This window comes from Ixodes scapularis, unplaced genomic scaffold, assembly GCF_016920785.2.
Source record: "Ixodes scapularis isolate PalLabHiFi unplaced genomic scaffold, ASM1692078v2 PGA_scaffold5__190_contigs__length_132052651, whole genome shotgun sequence".
Lineage (NCBI taxonomy): Eukaryota > Metazoa > Arthropoda > Arachnida > Ixodida > Ixodidae > Ixodes > Ixodes scapularis.
This window is the reverse complement of record NW_024609880.1, coordinates 45896810-45913731: the sequence shown is the minus strand read 5'-3', so window position 1 is coordinate 45913731 and position 16922 is coordinate 45896810. Positions and strand designations below refer to the sequence as shown.

Genomic DNA, 16922 nt, shown 5'->3' with positions numbered 1-16922 from the left:
TACAATGTGCGGCCCAATTGCCTAGTTGTTCGTCTTTTGATGCAACTGTCGGAAGAATCCCACTCATTGTTTGTCTTTCCATGGAACTTTCTTCCGAATCCCTTTTATTTTTCATTTTTTTCTTAAAACTTCTTGTTGAATCACTTGCATTGTGCGTTTTTCGGTGGCGGTTTCAGCCAGATCATTTGCGTTGTTTGTCTTTCCATGGTACTTTTGACCAAATCACTTATATTGTTTATCTTCACATGCAACTTGCTGCCGAATCACTTGCATTGTTTTTTTCTTTTCATACAACTTTGAGCAATATCACTTGCATTGCTTGTCTTCTCATGCATATTTTTGCTGAATTACTAATTCCATCTGTCTCTAGTTTGAGAAATGGCAACATTATTTGTTTTGTTTTTGTTTTCCCTCAGATCTTGGCCTCTTCTCCACAAAGACCCTTGTGGAGGCAAATCCAGATCATACAATAGAGGTTCGCACACAGGTATGCTTCTCTTTGCAAGCTTCTTCGTGACGAGCTACAATTGTTTTCAAACTTTTGAGCAAGACAGTACTACATACTTCACAGATATCGCAAGAGTACAGAGGCCACGACGTCAAAGACTGTAGTTTGCTGTTTTCAAGACAAAGTTCATGCTTACGATTGATTTCAGTTTAGTTTAGCCTGGCCATTCAGCATGTTTTGACATGACAATATATATAATTGGAGGGTCAGAAAAGTTTTTATCAGGAACATGCCGAAAATGTCCTCCTTTCGATTGTTAATATGCAATTCTGCATGCAGAAAAAGGGGGAAGACGCTTGAAATGTAAGTGAAATTAACCGTGTATTGTGTGTTTGAGAAGTGGCATGTAAAGTTATTTCTTAAAAAAAAAAATAGTGTCTAACGAGAAATAAAAAAAGATTTGGCTGGGCTTACATTTTTTTAGTGGAATCGGCTGGAATGCTAGGTACTTCCGGCCTTCTCAGCCGGTCATACGACCAGGAGATCTCCCTCGCAGTTATTTCAGCCGCCGAGAGAGATAGCCTCATCAATCAGCAAATCGGTTCAGGGGTAACAGAAGTAGTGTTGCTTGCAAACTGACATATCAATGAAGTAAACAAACAGGAAGAGAATTTTCTTATTTCTCGACGGTTTTTGCGTTGCTTTTGCAGCTGATGCAGTCGCCGGACGAGAACTGGGACGCCGAACGTCGTAACATGGTGTGGCGGTGCGAAAGTCACCGGTCGCACACGAGCATTGCGCGGTACGCCCAGTACCAGGCTTCGTCCTTCCAGGAGTCGCTCAAGGTGAGCCACACATTGCCACTTATTCGACTCAAAATCAAGCATTGGCATGTGCAAGACTACAAAGCGTACGCCAGCACTTGGGGCCCTTTAATGCAGCTATCTTAACTAACTTTTATGGTCACATTTACAGTTGTCTGGAGTGTAACATAAAAAAGTGAAAGCCGTTTACAACTCCCTGTAACACCGAATTAGAGCGCAGCTCTTGAGGAGGAGGAGAGAAGGGTACTGGGGGGGTGAAGCGACGATGCCGATGATGTCATCAGTGACGTCACTGATGACATCATCAGTGACGATGACGATGCGGACTCCGATGACGTCATCCGTGATGATGACGATGCGGATGCCGGTGACATCATCAGTGATGATGACGATGCGGATGCCGGTGAGGTCATCAGTGATGATGACGATGCGGATGCCGGTGACGTCATCAGTGATGATGACGTCATCGGGGAGGTCACGTGACCTCGGCGGGGGGGGGGGGGGGGGGTCACTTGACCCTGGGGGTAGTCACGTGACCCTTGACGTCACGTGACCTTGGGGGTCGCGTGACCTTGGGGGTCGCGTGACCTTGGGGTGACCTCGGGGGTCACGTGACTTTGGGTGTCACATGACCTTGGGGGTCATGTGACCCTGGGATGACCTTGGGGGTCGCGTGACCTTGGGGTGACCTTGGTGACGCCGCTCAAGCCAGGAACGGGCCCCTAAGAGCTGCGCTCTAAAAAATGTGTGCACAAACGAGACATGCAAGTGGGGGACTGCGATCGGCGGAGCAACATTTTTAACAGTTTGCGCCGCCTGCAGCCGCTAAGTTACGCTTCAACGTAACTTCACCCCATCTAAAGCGCTCGTTCTGCCAAGCCTCCTATTGACACTTAACTATGTGCCAAAGACACCCTTGTATGGGCATTACTGTTTACGAGGTCTGTAATCGTCTTATTACTTCATTGCATGAATGTCGAGACCAAGAGGGGTTTTCTTGTCTATCAGTCGATAGATATTCCTCGAGGTATGAAAGTTTAAAGCGTAGCTCTAAGCATAGCTATACGAATGTGATTGCTTTGTTGTTACAGCGATGGTTGTTCTGGTTTCTTCCCACCACCGAAAATGACGTCCATTGTTGCCGTTGTTGATGTTGTTGGCGTTACAGTTTGCGATGTAGGGCGTCCGTCGTCAACGTTTTGAAATCCTCAAAAAAGATTGCCCGCTGCCCGCAAGAATCGAACCTGGGTCCGCTGAGCACGAATCTGAGACGTTACCACTGAGCTACGCTACAGCGTTAATAACCCACTCTGTAGTACTTTGGGTTTTTGGGGCGAAGCTCCTTAGGGTCTAGCCTTGTCCATCCGGCGTCCGTGCTCGCATCGATTGCCAACCCATCTGTCTTTTTAAAAAAAGAAAAAAATGTTTGCGCAGTCAACAGGATTCAAACTTGTGCGGGGAGACCCCAATGGATTTCTAGTCCATCGCCTTAACCACTCGGCCACGACTGTGGGATGAGTAGGGGGCTCTGAGATGTGGTAGTAACTCAAGAGCTGGGGATGTCATGGATGAAACGTTGCATGTAGCCGCTCAACGTCTATACAGGAGAGGGCGCTGCGGTCAAATGCGTATATAATCGCGTTAAACTTTGCATGCATTGGCTCAACGTTTATAGACGAGAGGGCGCTGCGGTCAAATGCTCAAATGCATATATAACCACGTTCCATACCACACATTCCACGCCTATGCAACCCGGAACTCAGCACTACCTTTGAGCAATAAAAAACAATCAGCACCATCAGCACTACCTATGAACAAAATCGGTATCATCAGCACCACCAGAGCTTCGCCCCAATCAGCATCATTCACAACGTGGAGATGCGGTCATTTTTCTTGTAGTATTCAACAACCACTGCACACGCTCTCTAAAAAAAAAAAAAAAAAAAAAAAAAAAATAGCTGATAACGAGAGGTTGTTGTAGCACTGTCAGTGCCAAGACCTCGCTCGTGCTGGGTGACACACTTTCACTTGAACAAAAAAATATAAGCATTCAGAATGTAAAGTACTTGATGGGCACTGCACGTGCTCTTTGGAAAAATACAGAGAAATAGCTGATAACAAAATGCCGTTGTAGCACTTTCAATGCCACGAGCTCATGCCAGAAACAAGCATGGAAAAATACAGAGAAATAGCTGGTAACAAAATGCCTTTGTAGCACTGTCCATGCCACGAGCTCATGCCGGAAACAAGCATGGAAAAATACAGAGAAATAGCTGATAACAAAGTGCCGTTGTTGCACTTTCAATGCCACGAGCTCATGCCGGAAACAAGCATGGAAAGATACAGAGAAATAGCTGATAACAATATGAATTCGTAGCACTGTCCATGCCACGAGCTCATGCTGGAAACAAGCATGGAAAAATACAGAGAAATAGCTGATAACAAAATGCCGTTGTAGCACTTTCAATGCCACAAGCTCATGCCGGAAACAAGCATGGAAAGATACAGAGAAATAGCTGATAACAATATGAATTCGTAGCACTGTCCATGCCACGAGCTCATGCTGGAAACAAGCATGGAAAAATACAGAGAAATAGCTGATAACAAAATTCCGTTGTAGCACTTTCAATGCCACGAGCTCATGCTGGAAACAAGCATGGAAAGATACAGAGAAATAGCTGATAATTATATGAATTCGTAGCACTGTCCATGCCACGAGCTCATGCTGGAAACAAGCATGGAAAAATACAGAGAAATAGCTGATAACAAAATGCCGTTGTAGCACTTTCAATGCCACGAGCTCATGCCAGAAACAAGCATGGAAAAATACAGAGAAATAGCTGGTAACAAAATGCCTTTGTAGCACTGTCCATGCCACGAGCTCATGCCGGAAACAAGCATGGAAAAATACAGAGAAATAGCTGATAACAAAGTGCCGTTGTTGCACTTTCAATGCCACAAGCTCATGCCGGAAACAAGCATGGAAAGATACAGAGAATTAGCTGATAACAATATGAATTCGTAGCACTGTCCATGCCACGAGCTCATGCTGGAAACAAGCATGGAAAAATACAGAGAAATAGCTGATAACAAAATGCCATCGTAACACTGTTAATACCAAGAGCTCATGCCGGAAACAAGAAAAGTAAAGCGTTTGTGACAAAACGGTCAGATGCCCATTTTGCTCCAAATGCTTTTGTTCAGGCACCCCAAGGTGCGTGAAGGCAACGCCAACGGTTAACAACTTTACCGTGATGTGCAGCAGCTACCGCTGTGACTCTACTGCAGATTAACATGGGACTGCTAAATTTTCTAACTTGAGGTCGCACGTCACCCCTTTCCCGCGGTGCAGGAGGAGCAAGAGAAGGTGCAGGGAGTCCAGCGGGAGTCGGATAGCGACTCCAACTCCTCCCTCCCGTCCCGCCTGGGTGGCGGCGGGGGCTCTGGCAGCGGGGGCAGCGGCGGCAAGCGCTGGAAGCGGAGCGCCCACTTCAAGACCATCAAGTTCGGCACCAACGTGGACCTGTCGGACGAGCGCAAGTGGCGCCCCCAGCTGCAGGAGCTGACCAAGCTGCCGGCCTTTGCCCGCGTGGTGTCGGCGGGCAACATGCTGAGCCACGTGGGGCACACGATCCTGGGCATGAACACGGTGCAGCTGTACATGAAGGTGCCCGGCAGCCGCACCCCGGGCCACCAGGAGAACAACAACTTCTGCTCGGTGAACATCAACATTGGGCCCGGAGACTGCGAGTGGTTTGCCACGCCCGAGGAGTACTGGGGGGTGGTGCACAGCCTGTGCGAGCGGAACAACATCAACTACCTCCACGGTGGGTGGCCTCGTCTGCATATAGACTGTTTATACTTAGTGTTTTAACAGGAATATATTGTCGCGGATGGAACAAGGTCGATGGGCGTAAGACTGAAAATAAAGGTTTAATCTGCAAACTTGCACTAGAAACAAAAGAAAGAATGAGCATCGAGAAAATGGCAGCGAGCGTCGAGGTTTCGGCGTGACAGCTGGTTGGTACGAGAGTGAGTCGGCAAGGCCACGCTGGGCCCCTTATCTGCTACGCTCGGTACCTCAAATAATCTAGGCCAAATTTTCGAGCGCTGAACCTTTGCCGTAAGAGTAAGCACGAACCTCCTAAAACTATGGAGTAGCTTTTCTTTTCAGCCACGCATGCGGCAATATATGTGTGACCTATTATTAAAGGGGCACAAGGAGAGGCCCTGATCTTGGAGAGTGATAAATTACAGAAAACAACGTTTTAAAACACTGTTTTCCTTGATGTGTAAGTCACATACGACATGTTCTAATTACCACATTCAGAAAGTGCACAAGAGGTCTTGAAAATCTTTTCCTGTCCTCTCAGATTTAATTTTTTTCTCACAATGCAAAGTTTTGCTCACAAATCTTTGGGTCTGGTATGTGGATCCAAATGCTTTTTTCAGAGTAGGATACCTAATCAGAAAGTTAAATGAGACTAAAATGTCTGGAAAAAGCTTGATACAAAATTTCCTAATTGGCATATATTGACTCTTTCTAATTATCAGTACAAGGTTTTTAACACGACAGCTTTTTTTAGAAAGCTGCTAAAATGATAATACTTGTTTTGTTTTACTGTCTACTGCTTGTAGAGCACGCAGACATACTTGTGACAGTTTTTGAGGGGGGTATTGTGAAGAAGCTAGGCAGAAACGTGATAAAGTAGAGGTGTTCTTAAAATCTATAATAGATGGGAAGAACCTTGGCTTCTATTTGTGCTTGGCTGAACAATTTGCAGAGAGTGTAAGAATCTAACATAAATTGTATGAGAATTGACATTATATTGTTCAAGACAAAAGTTTCCCCTGATATGCCATTTGAGTTTATTTACTCCATTCATACACACTAAGTGTCCATAAAAATGGAGTTATGACGATGCGACGCCTTTTCCCCAATAAAAACACGACCAAACGTCAAGAAATACCCTTTTCCCGATATATATCTGGGAAAAAGGGTGTGTTGCTCCGTTCAATCGCATTTTAATGAGAATTAATCATGGTCCCGATCCGTCGTGCAGGGTCTTGGTGGCCGCTGATGGAGGACATGATGGCCGCCAGGGTGCCCGTGTACCGGTTCCTGCAGCGGCCGGGTGACCTGGTCTGGGTCAACGCGGGCACGGTGCACTGGGTGCAGGCGGTGGGCTGGTGCAACAACATCGCCTGGAACGTGGGGCCCCTCAACGCCAGCCAGTTCCGGCTGGGGCTGGAGCGCTACGAGTGGAACAAGTTGCAGAGCTTCAAGTCCATCGTGCCCATGGTCCACCTCTCCTGGAACTTGGCGCGCAACATTAAGGTCTCCGAGCCGCAACTCTTCGAGCTCATCAAGTGAGTCGGGCCCCGGCGCTGGCTTCATTCATTTAGTACGGCGACGTGCCACTTTCGCGATGTATTTTGAGATTCTGCTTTAATGCGAAAGCAGTAACTGTCCCATGGGGCGAACCGTCATCATCAGCTTTTGAAGCCGCGAAAAATGGCGCCTAAATTCCCCTGTTCTATGGAGTGAAGCGAGTAGTCTGTAGCAGCGAAACAAGGAATAAATTTCCATTGGCTGCGATGCGTCATATCAGATGTTTCGTCCTAGAAGCCGCCGGGACCGATCAAACTCAAAGCAGACGCGCCTGAGAAGAAATAAAACAAAGAAAAGCACAGCAACGCAGATGCATGGTCACGGGAGCCGTGGAGACGGGTAGGGGCGCCGCGCCTGCGCATTGGTGGAGCATGATGTCACCACTGGAGCGTAGTGTGAAAAAGGAAGACGTGGCACGCTGCTTGTAAAAATGCTTGTGTGTATGAATGCTTTCGCATTCCTACACGTAAGCAATCTTGAATGTCTTCCCCAAATTTTTTTTTTTTTTGTGCAAATCTAATTTGCAGTATTTGAGCATCCTAGAAAACCAGACATACTGATCATGGATGGCCTTTTTACCCTATTAGAAATGCGATGAGACATTGCAGCACGCCCCTTTTTCTGGGACGTACCTGAGAAAAGGGACGTAAAGTGATGCTTGGTCACGCCATGAGGTAGTAAGGCCGCAGACAATTGTAATTCATTTGCCCGCTGGCAGACAGAGGTAATGACAACGTCTTGCAAAGCATGTAGCTGGTTTCGAAAAAAATTAACTTATAATAACAAAGTCATTTGCTTCCTTAGATACTGAGAATTGGTATAAAAAAAAGCATAGAGGATACTACTTTGCATTTATGACCCATAGATGGTTGTGTTCCGAGCCTTGCTCGAGCTCCTCCTGGTTTTTCTTGTGGGTCACACCATGTGGTAACACAAATATGGCGATGCTGGATGCGAGCGGGCTTTCGAATGCCAAGGTACAAGGACCTTACTTAGGAGTGAGAATGAGTCAATTTTTGAGCACGGCCCAAGTGTCGGCACAAGAGAGAAGCTCACTCCCCGGAGCCTGTTGAAATTTCTGTTGCCGCTCTATTAATATGACTTGTATCAGACTGATCAATGCTACCTTTATGTCGGGTGACGTGCAATCGTGCCCGATTGCACGTTAAAGACCCCTGGCTATCGCTGGTGCTGCACTGGCTACATTTCTCATCTAAAGCATAAACCAGTGTTGTCGCACCTCAAAGGCAGATGAACCTTACGCCCAGTTTGCCTTTTTCTTTCCCACCCGCCACCCCTGCATGACGAGGGGTCCTACCTCGTGGTTTTCCCCGTGGGGCATGTATTCTTTTGTGACAGCGGCTTCTGTGGCCAGATCGGGTCTCCCGCTGCTGTCCTTAGCATGTCCACAAATACACTTCTCTATTATGAAAAGTTGGCTTTTTTGGGGATTGAAGGATGTGAGGTTTTCTCTGAAACTGTGAAACGGCAGTCCTGCCCTTTCGATGCTGGTCCATGGACGCCCCTTTCTCACAAATCTCCGGGTTGTGCCCTTGGTCCCGACAACGTCCAGGTACTGCCTGCTGCGGACGCTGAGACACTGTCAAATCATTGTGGAGTTTGTCAAGAGCCTGGGCAAGGAAATCCGCTGGCATGGCCGGGGCAAGAACGAGATTGCCCACTACTGTGCCACATGCGAGGTGAGCCGGACGACCTCTTTGCAGCCCCGTTTTTATTCGTCCCTTTGTTTGTTTATTTTATGCACTCTCAAACAGCCCATGCCTCGGTGTTGATGCACAACAGGTAGACAGGAGTTTAGTAAACAAACTGCCTGTCTCTTTGGTATATCCCATAGGCTGTCCAAATGCATAGCATTGCGACGTCAAAGTGTCACGTTATGGGGCCACGTGAGGCCATGGTGTTACTTGACAGACGGGGTTGCGTGATGCATGGGGCCACGTGGTGTTATATCATGTCGCATCATGGTGTTGCGCAACATTATGTCGCATGACGACGCGACGCGACACCACGACGTTCCAGCGTCACGTGACAAGATGTCGCGTGATAACATGTAATGTTGTGATGTCACTGTCATGGCTACATGATGGCATCAAAAAGCATTTTAACTACTACAAAATTTGAGTTAAAAATGTCAATATTTCCGGCACCAAAGGTGTTACACAACTGTTGCGTGCGAGTCACGAACTCAATGGGATTTTTTCTGTAATCTTAAACGACAGATTTACCGTATTTACTCCCATAATGAATGCACTCGCATAATGAATGCACCCCCCACAATGCACATCAATATTTTGACTTTTTTTTTTTCTCGGGTAACGAACGCACTTCCGACTTTTGGCTCCGCAAGTTTCGAACTGCGTCCAACTTAGCTAGCCACCAAACCAATTTTTTTTGCTGCCATGCGGCCAGGCCAAGTCAAGCCAAGCCAAGGCAAGCCAGGCCACTCTCGTAATGGCTGCAAGTGCGTAGTTGCGGAAGTGATTAACCGTGGAGCCGAGCGGCACGCACACCTAACGAAGCTGGGGTCGAGGAATTGCCCAGCCCCGACATGCTTGTCCGTCGGATGCATTGATGTCAACAAACACGCTGTTGTTCGTGGTCTGCTTTCAGACAGTGAGTGAAAGTGGTTAGGCCTAAAAACGGTCGCGTCAGTCTCCGTGCTGAGTAAACTTCGTAGGGCGCTTTTCCTTCAGCGAAAGGCACGCCAAAAGCGCCCTAAAAAAGGTTCACAATTTATAGAGCATGGTTACTGTGGCGCACCCAGGACCAACCCTGGGAGCGCATCCGTCAGTGGGGACATGCCTCATCACCCTGTCATGTCATATTGGCACCTCAAATGACATTTGTACAAAGTATGGAAATGCACAAATTTTTCCCCGCGTAATGAACACACCCTCCAAATATGTGTCAATTTCTCGGGAAAAAAAGTCTGTGCATTATGCGAGCAAGTACGGTAAGTGTCTTATATTTCACAGTAACCTACTTTCTGGGAATTGAGACTGATGAAGGCAAAACATGTCTCGCGAATAAATCGGCCATGGCTGGCATCCATGGACAGGCTCACCCTCAAACACAAAATTTTATTTTTGCAAAATAAATGCATCATAAAGCAAACTTGCAAAAATACTGTGAAATATCCAGCCTGCAAATGTATGATTGTTCACAGTACACTTCTGCACTGTCGAGGTTAGCTTAGGTAATGGGCCTTTTTTTTCCAGTGTAAGCCTCTGCACATGCGTACATCCTCTCCCCTGGCCTTGTTTCCCACTGCTGCCATTATCAGAAAGCACGACAAGCATTGTCAGCACCCATCTTTGCACGTATTTCGTCTTTTTGGGCGATTCTTTTTTAAGCATCGGTAATATGGAGCATAAAAATCAATAAAAACCGATACAACTGCAAGATGCCAACGTGTTTTGATGGGCCACCCTTCACTTGTAGTTCGCAGACCACACACCCAGACGGTGCATGTGTACTTGAAAAAGGTTCATTCTCAAGCTTTGTCAGCCTTCGACATAGAAAGTGGAGAGCACTTGCCGAGAGCACAGGCCGATTGAGTATAGAGAATGTATCGCAACTGAACCCTGTATCGACAATAATCGTTGTGAGTCATCTCTGAAACAAAACTTTGGACTTGGAGTTTAGCACAGCATTCTTCTGCTCATTGTTTACAGGGCTATTCAAAAAAGAGCAGATTTGAAATTTTATTTCAAGCAAACTGTATGAGAGAGAAACACATTCTGCTTATCACTGGATAGAGGAAGGTTCGAAGCCTTCTTCGCAATGAACCTCCGTCAGACTGCGGGCTCTTTGTCAAGGATTCAAACCCACCACCTTGAAATTCAAACCCGTATATTCTTCACATTTACAACAAAGAACAATTGCTTCATTGCGTGTGTCTGTCATTCACAATGTTTTTTGGCGTTCCCTTTTGTGTTGACGCCCACCTTCTCACGTGCAGGTGGAGGTGTTCAACATCCTGTTTGTGAAGGAGGTGGACAAGAAGCATGTGGTGCACTGCCTGGACTGCAGCCGGCGCATGAGCCAGCGCCTTGAGGGCTTTGTCATCCTCGAAGAGTACTCAATCGAGGACCTCATGGAGGTCTACGACAGCTTCGCCCTGCAGCCGGTGAGTGCCTCCCGCGTGTCACTCGAAGGCGCGCTCGAGAGCTTCTCGAATCCGTCTTTTTATGCCGTTCACTGGACCTATGTGCTTGAAACAGGAGCTCTCAAACTTTTAACGCAGAATCTGTTATACGGCTGGCCCCTAACCATTTCCAGTTGTTACTCCGGTGACATATCGGGTCACATCACGCGATTGGTTGTAAAGCAACGCTAGCAACATGCTCTGCTCCTAGCACACGCTACACGAGCTAGCTCCGAGCTTCTCTGGTGTCGGCTGCCTCGAGTGACCCTTCTCAGCCTCGACATTGATGCGGTGAAACGGCGCAGGACCCTCTAGACCAGGGGTGGCCAAGCTGCGGCTCTTCGCGTGTTAAAGTGCGGCTCGCAGCTCCCTCCCCTACCCACCCCTCCGAATCCCCCGCCTCCCTCCCGGTCACACGAGCACCTCCCCAAAAAGAGAAATGGAAAGCGTTTTAAATCGAAAGGCAGGTTGCGGTTTGGTAGTCTTGTGCTACTCCTACCTTATGTACAGTTGGACTGCTTTTGACTCGAATGGTTTGAAAGTAGTTCTAGTTTCGTTTATTGCTCTGGACAAAAATTGCCCCCCCCCCCCCCCCTTCCCGCGGCTCTTGGAAGTTTCGTGGTTTTGTTTGCAACTCATACGCCGGGTCAACTTGGCCACCCGTGCTCTAGACCTTGCGTGCAGTAATGCCTATACAGGCTATACATGCATCAGTGGGTGGCTGAGACTAACTGCAACAATATTGGGTAGGAATGTTTCTCACTTTACACCAGTTTACTGGCACTAGTGCAACCCAAGAATATTCAAACGCAACAACCGAGCAGCGCCTTCGTCGCAGTAAAAATTCCAAGGATAGAAGCGGATCTTTTCTTTCGATTTCTCCTTCGCAAAACGTCACGACGAAGATGCAACGACGCCAACAATGCGATCTCCGAGAGTGCGTATGTCGAGGAATAATTCTAAGCTGTATTTATGGTCAGCACAAAAGTTGTTGCATTGCCGGTTTAAAGGGACACTGACAGAATATTTATGCTCGCCAAGGTTTTTAGTTGTACGCGACATATGAGAGCCCAACTACCCAGAACAGAACTTGCGGCTCAAAACTCGGTTTCTTTCCACCCGAAACCCGCCGATCGAAAACTGGCCGGTTTGAGTCGCGCTACCTCTCTTTTCCGTGGTCACGGGCCGTTTTCTAAGGACTCAATGCGACCACCAAATTTAATCAGTCAAAAGCACACAGTCAATATTAAAAATAAAAACAAATATGAAACCCATTTCTTGTGGCTTCCAAAAAGCTGCAAATACGTTGATTGAAAAAAAAAAGGTTGCACAGGTAACCGGAAGCATTTTTTGCATTCACTGCATAATTCTTAAAATGGCCTCGTTTCGCGTATCGTGGGACTAGCGCTTGGACTAGCGGAGTGCAGTGGGCGACGGGCGTGGGACCTCTACTTCAGAACTGTCATTCACAGTACCGGCGAATTCTGTCTTCCTTCAAAAGAGAAATATTGGACCGATCAAAAGAATTGATATTCATCCCGTACGACACGCCCGACCAGCAACCCAATTGCACGGAGACGTCGCCGAGCCGTCGTCCCTTCTCGTGGCTGAAGACATCGCTCGCTCAAACGTCAAGCACGAAGTGCATACTTCGAGTTGAATACGCACGCGATGGTTTCTCTACTAGGTGCGAATGTGGCCAATGCGTGGTGCTGCCCAACTTCAAGCTGGGAGTGCATGTACTGGAAGGAAATTGGCAGCAAACTTTCCGACATATTGTCGATTGGCTGCATTACTACAATTGAAATAGTTCCTTCAGTAGCTCAGTGGAAAAACACCTGCTTCACACGCAGCGGGCACGGATACAATCCCTAATGTGGGCGTACCTTTTGTTTTGTCAATCATTTTGCAATGTTTACATTTATTTTTTTTACAATTATCACTGAAAAAAAAAATTGTTGTGGACGATACGTCGCTGAACTAAATGGTATGGGATTTCATTTTTGACACCTGCGAACTCAATGTAGTCACTTTCCGCAAAATGCAAGGAGCATATGAATCGGGTAGCATCCGCTTTCCGAGGTTCCCGTAATTGTTCTACAGGAATTGCAGCCAGCCATTGATCCCGATCCGTTGATCTTTCGGAAACTTATGCACTCTGCCGCACAATGCCATTTCCAGATGTAGGACATGCGAGGCAGCTCTTCACGCAACATCTTGGGAGTATTCTTTTCGGAGCCGATCACGGAAATTCACCACGGGCACTCACTACTATGATTTGCCAACACTTGAATGTACAAAACAACTCATCTCGTGTTACAGAACAGCGAGCGGAACAAACATAACTGCAAAGGAATCGCACGGCAAACAGATCCCGCAACGCATTTCGTCTGCTGCGTGCGGAAAAAAAAAAAAAATTGCACGGTCAAGTGTAGCCACGTGACTTCCGCCACTCACTCTGTCTTCACTACTTCTCCGTGCAGTGTGGAGGTTTCGGTTTTGCAAATGGGCGCGCACATGGGACGATTATGACGTTAAAGGGGTAAACGAAGACATCTAGATGCGTGCAAACCAACTTCGAACGTATGAAACGGAGAGTAACCTCACTCGCTCGCTCGGCGCAGATGGTTTGTTCTATTTAGCTTTGTGGAACAACCAACATCAATAGAAAAATAATTTTAAAAGGTTTTGTTGCTCGGTTGTATCGATAGTCGAGGGCTTTGGGGGACGTCTGCCGCACTCGCTCGTAGCCCCTCATGACGAGAGGACATACTGCAGCCATCCATCGAGTGGCTCCGGAATACTTCCAGCCCGCATATATATATTATCATTTTCACGCATCATTTCTTCGCCATGGGCTCATTATATTTCGGTCAATGTTGTAAGCAACTATTTTTCCTATATAGTGCGCAGACATGATATCGCACATACTCCAAAACCTTTGGTCTAGTTATACACAGTTCCAGGGCTACCAGGGCCACCGATAAATGGTGCCAGTGATTTCTCTTTATTACAGGGCAACGCGACACACTCGAGCACGGTAAAAGGCAAACATGCGAATCGGCCTTGAAGGTGCACACGAGAGATTTTTGAATCGGCCAACATATTCGAACATTCTTTGCTTCACGGCTTAGGGGAGCTCCTCCCCTATGCTTCGGCGTCGTTTGCCTCGTAGGAAGCCGATCGGCCAACAGATGCTCTTCGTCGCCGCAGCGCGGCGGGCTGTGGCTCAAGTTTAGCCGACGGGCACTCCTGTTGGTCGATCGCCGCAGTGCATTCTTCTCTAAACTGCAAGGCGCAAACATTTGGTTGCGTCTGTAATAAAAAGATACAGTCGCCGACTGATTTTTTGGACTCTTAAGGGACCCCCAGATTGTCCAAATAATCAAGCAGTTCAAAAAAACAATTTCAGCCACAATATCAAATTTTCATGCCACTCAGGTTCGTACTGGCCACTTGCTTCGCTTCATGTCAATATTAAATTCTCGTGCAACTTCGGCTGCATGTTGGTCACTTCACGTGTTTGTTGATGTGGTTGATCATGGTGCCATGCTTTGTTGGCACCTTCGTTGTTGCACACAGTAAATATGAAGTTGGCGCCATTTGGCACTGTTTAGAGACAATGTTTAGCCCGCCCAGCTTACTTCAATACCGTGTGACAGAAAACTCGACTCAAACACTCATTTAAACAGCACAAGAATCTGATCTTCTTATGGTCACCTCGAAAAACGCAACATAAAATGAACAAACGGTGGCTATGTTGGCCACCGTTTCGGGCCAACATAATCGGGCCATCACAGCCCGATTATAACCTCAATTCAGCTTTTTTACTGCATAGTATGTGGTATCGAGGCTGTAAGTCAGAACAGAAAAACCAACATAGCAGTGATTAAACTCGCAGCATTATCACGGTGGCTGTTTCGTGGCTGTAAACAAAAGAAATCGCGCAGATTGTGTCTGAAATATCGAGCAACAAGCTTTATGGTGTTCCAAATTTCGGTCATTGTTATACATTAACTCTGTGCGGTAAGTGACGGTTCAGCGAAAACATTTTAATAATTGGACATGTCCGAAATAGCGGTGTCCGAAAAATCGGTCGGCGACTGTACACCGCGCCCGATGTAACGTCGGGTTTTTCGACGAGACTGGCGTACAAAAAACGTAGCAACCGAGAAAACATATCAACTGGTACTGAGACATCTCCTCTCAAAAAGCCCGTTTCTTCTCTCCCAAACAGGCGACGGTCCCTTCAACTACCACGTGACAGTCAAGTGGGGCGTGAGAATCAGCGGCGACGACCAGACAGTGTGCCGTGCCTTTGAGCGTCGAGACGCCACGCTCAATCGGCAACGACGCGGGAAGCCCTCGCGGGTGTGCCACAGACGGACACTAGCCGATCGCGATCGGCGACGCGACTTCCCCGAGGGCCGTTGTTGTTGTTGTTACTGGCAGGCACGTGCGTAGTCTCGGTCTGCCGCAGCAAGGGCTCAGATAGATGCTTCTGTAAAGTCCGGCAGAAAGATGTATTGAGTGCTGGTGTACATAGCAAGAACGTTCGCCTGTCTTGGCATTTCGATCGTGAAAGACTCGTGTTTGTTGGCGAGAGGATGTCGTCGAGCGATGGTGGCAATTTAATTCATACATTGTTTTCTTTTTTTTATAGATATGTCAGACATGGATAAGGCGGACGAAATTGTCGAGGCAATGCCGCAAATTTGAGACAAATGTGGGGAAAAAAAAGCTGTCTTTTTTTTTCTTTTTATAGGTTTGCGCTCTATTATTATACAGACTACCCTGAATGTTTTCCAATTGGTAACTTATTGAAAAAAAAAGAAGAGAGAAACGGGATTTTAAATTGAGCGTCTTGTCGCAACACTAATCTCAATGCGGACTCTGCAGTCCGGCTTCCGTTACCCAGCGGGTATTCGTCACCAGTAATTCTAAACCTCTGTAGCGATTATATATATATATATGCGCGAGAATATAGTACACACGCTCCGAGGATTAACGAAGGTATCCGTAGAACTCTCCATTTTCATATGCTGCCGGAATTCGTTCGTGCACGTAGATATCCATTACTTCTTTTTTTTTTTGCCTTTGAAAAGTGTGTGCGCATAGTCTGGACAACAAGCTAGCGTGCTACGGTTTTAGGGTTGTCTGTCCTGCATGGTCCCGGTTCGTAAACAAGCAGCAAGAGTGTTTTCCCAAGGGAAAGCGGACAAAAAGGAGTCGCGGCTCCCAGTGCAAATTCCGTCTCCCTTTGTACACAACACTGCCATTCTTTTTTTTTAAATGTGCTGCCTCTGGTCAGCGTGGAAGGCACACACATGCACAGCTTTCAGGACCTGTAATATAGCTTGGCAAAAGCCGAGGCACCATTGCGATCGCCGTCGCCAATAGGTCTTTGCGCCCCCTCCCCACCCCCTCATCACCTTTTTGTAGTTTTGTACGCGACAAGCGGATTTTGCAGCAGCAGCAGCCGAAGCTCACTCGACCCTAGCCCAGCTCCCCAAAGGCATTATTATTATTGTCCATGATCTCAGTTCGACGCGTGGCGCATGTATTTATAAGTTTGCGGAAAGACGCAGTGGTGTTCCAATATTTGTTCCCCCATCACCCTTCTTCCCCCCTCCCCCCCTTTTTGCCCACCCCTGCCTCCCGTGTATTTATGTAATGTCTTTGCATTTAAAGACAAAGTTTATGTTTATTAAAAAATCTCAAAAGATTTGGCGGCGGCCTGTGCATTTTTCCCAAAGGTTTGGAGAAATGGTGGATGGCACTGCTACGTGCAGGATTTTTACAGCGATAGCCATTATGGGCTCTTGCCACCAATGGAAATGACATTTATTGTATCCATAGTTGTTGTCGTAGTAGGGTGTACAGTGTCCGTCATCGACGTTGCCAAATCCTTAAAGGATGTACAGTTAAACCCGACTATATCGAACCCGTTTACATCGAGGTATTCCTTATATTGAACAATTTGTGTTCACTGTAATCTTAGTGATAATATATAGCAGAAACAACGGTTACATGAAACAAAATAGCAGCCGCTACCAATATATCGAACTGCCAAGAGCGCCGTTTTGCTCT

At 47.0% G+C, this 16922-nt stretch overlaps 1 protein-coding gene across 9 annotated transcripts in view; it reads left to right on the top strand.

Annotated features, from left to right (window-relative positions):
* Window positions 1-16560, top strand: part of LOC8040089 (histone demethylase UTY) — a 231962-nt gene extending 215402 nt beyond the window's left edge. For all 9 annotated transcript variants that reach the window (XM_040223440.3, XM_040223442.3, XM_040223439.3 and 6 more), the window contains 7 exons: window positions 417-487; window positions 1159-1293; window positions 4625-5099; window positions 6336-6642; window positions 8238-8364; window positions 10647-10814; window positions 15070-16560. In XM_040223440.3, the coding sequence (XP_040079374.1) occupies window positions 417-487; window positions 1159-1293; window positions 4625-5099; window positions 6336-6642; window positions 8238-8364; window positions 10647-10814; window positions 15070-15096 (1310 nt within the window). In that variant the 3' untranslated portion in view covers window positions 15097-16560. The remainder of the gene's footprint in view (window positions 1-416; window positions 488-1158; window positions 1294-4624; window positions 5100-6335; window positions 6643-8237; window positions 8365-10646; window positions 10815-15069) is intronic.
* The last annotated feature ends 362 nt before the right edge of the window (window positions 16561-16922 follow it).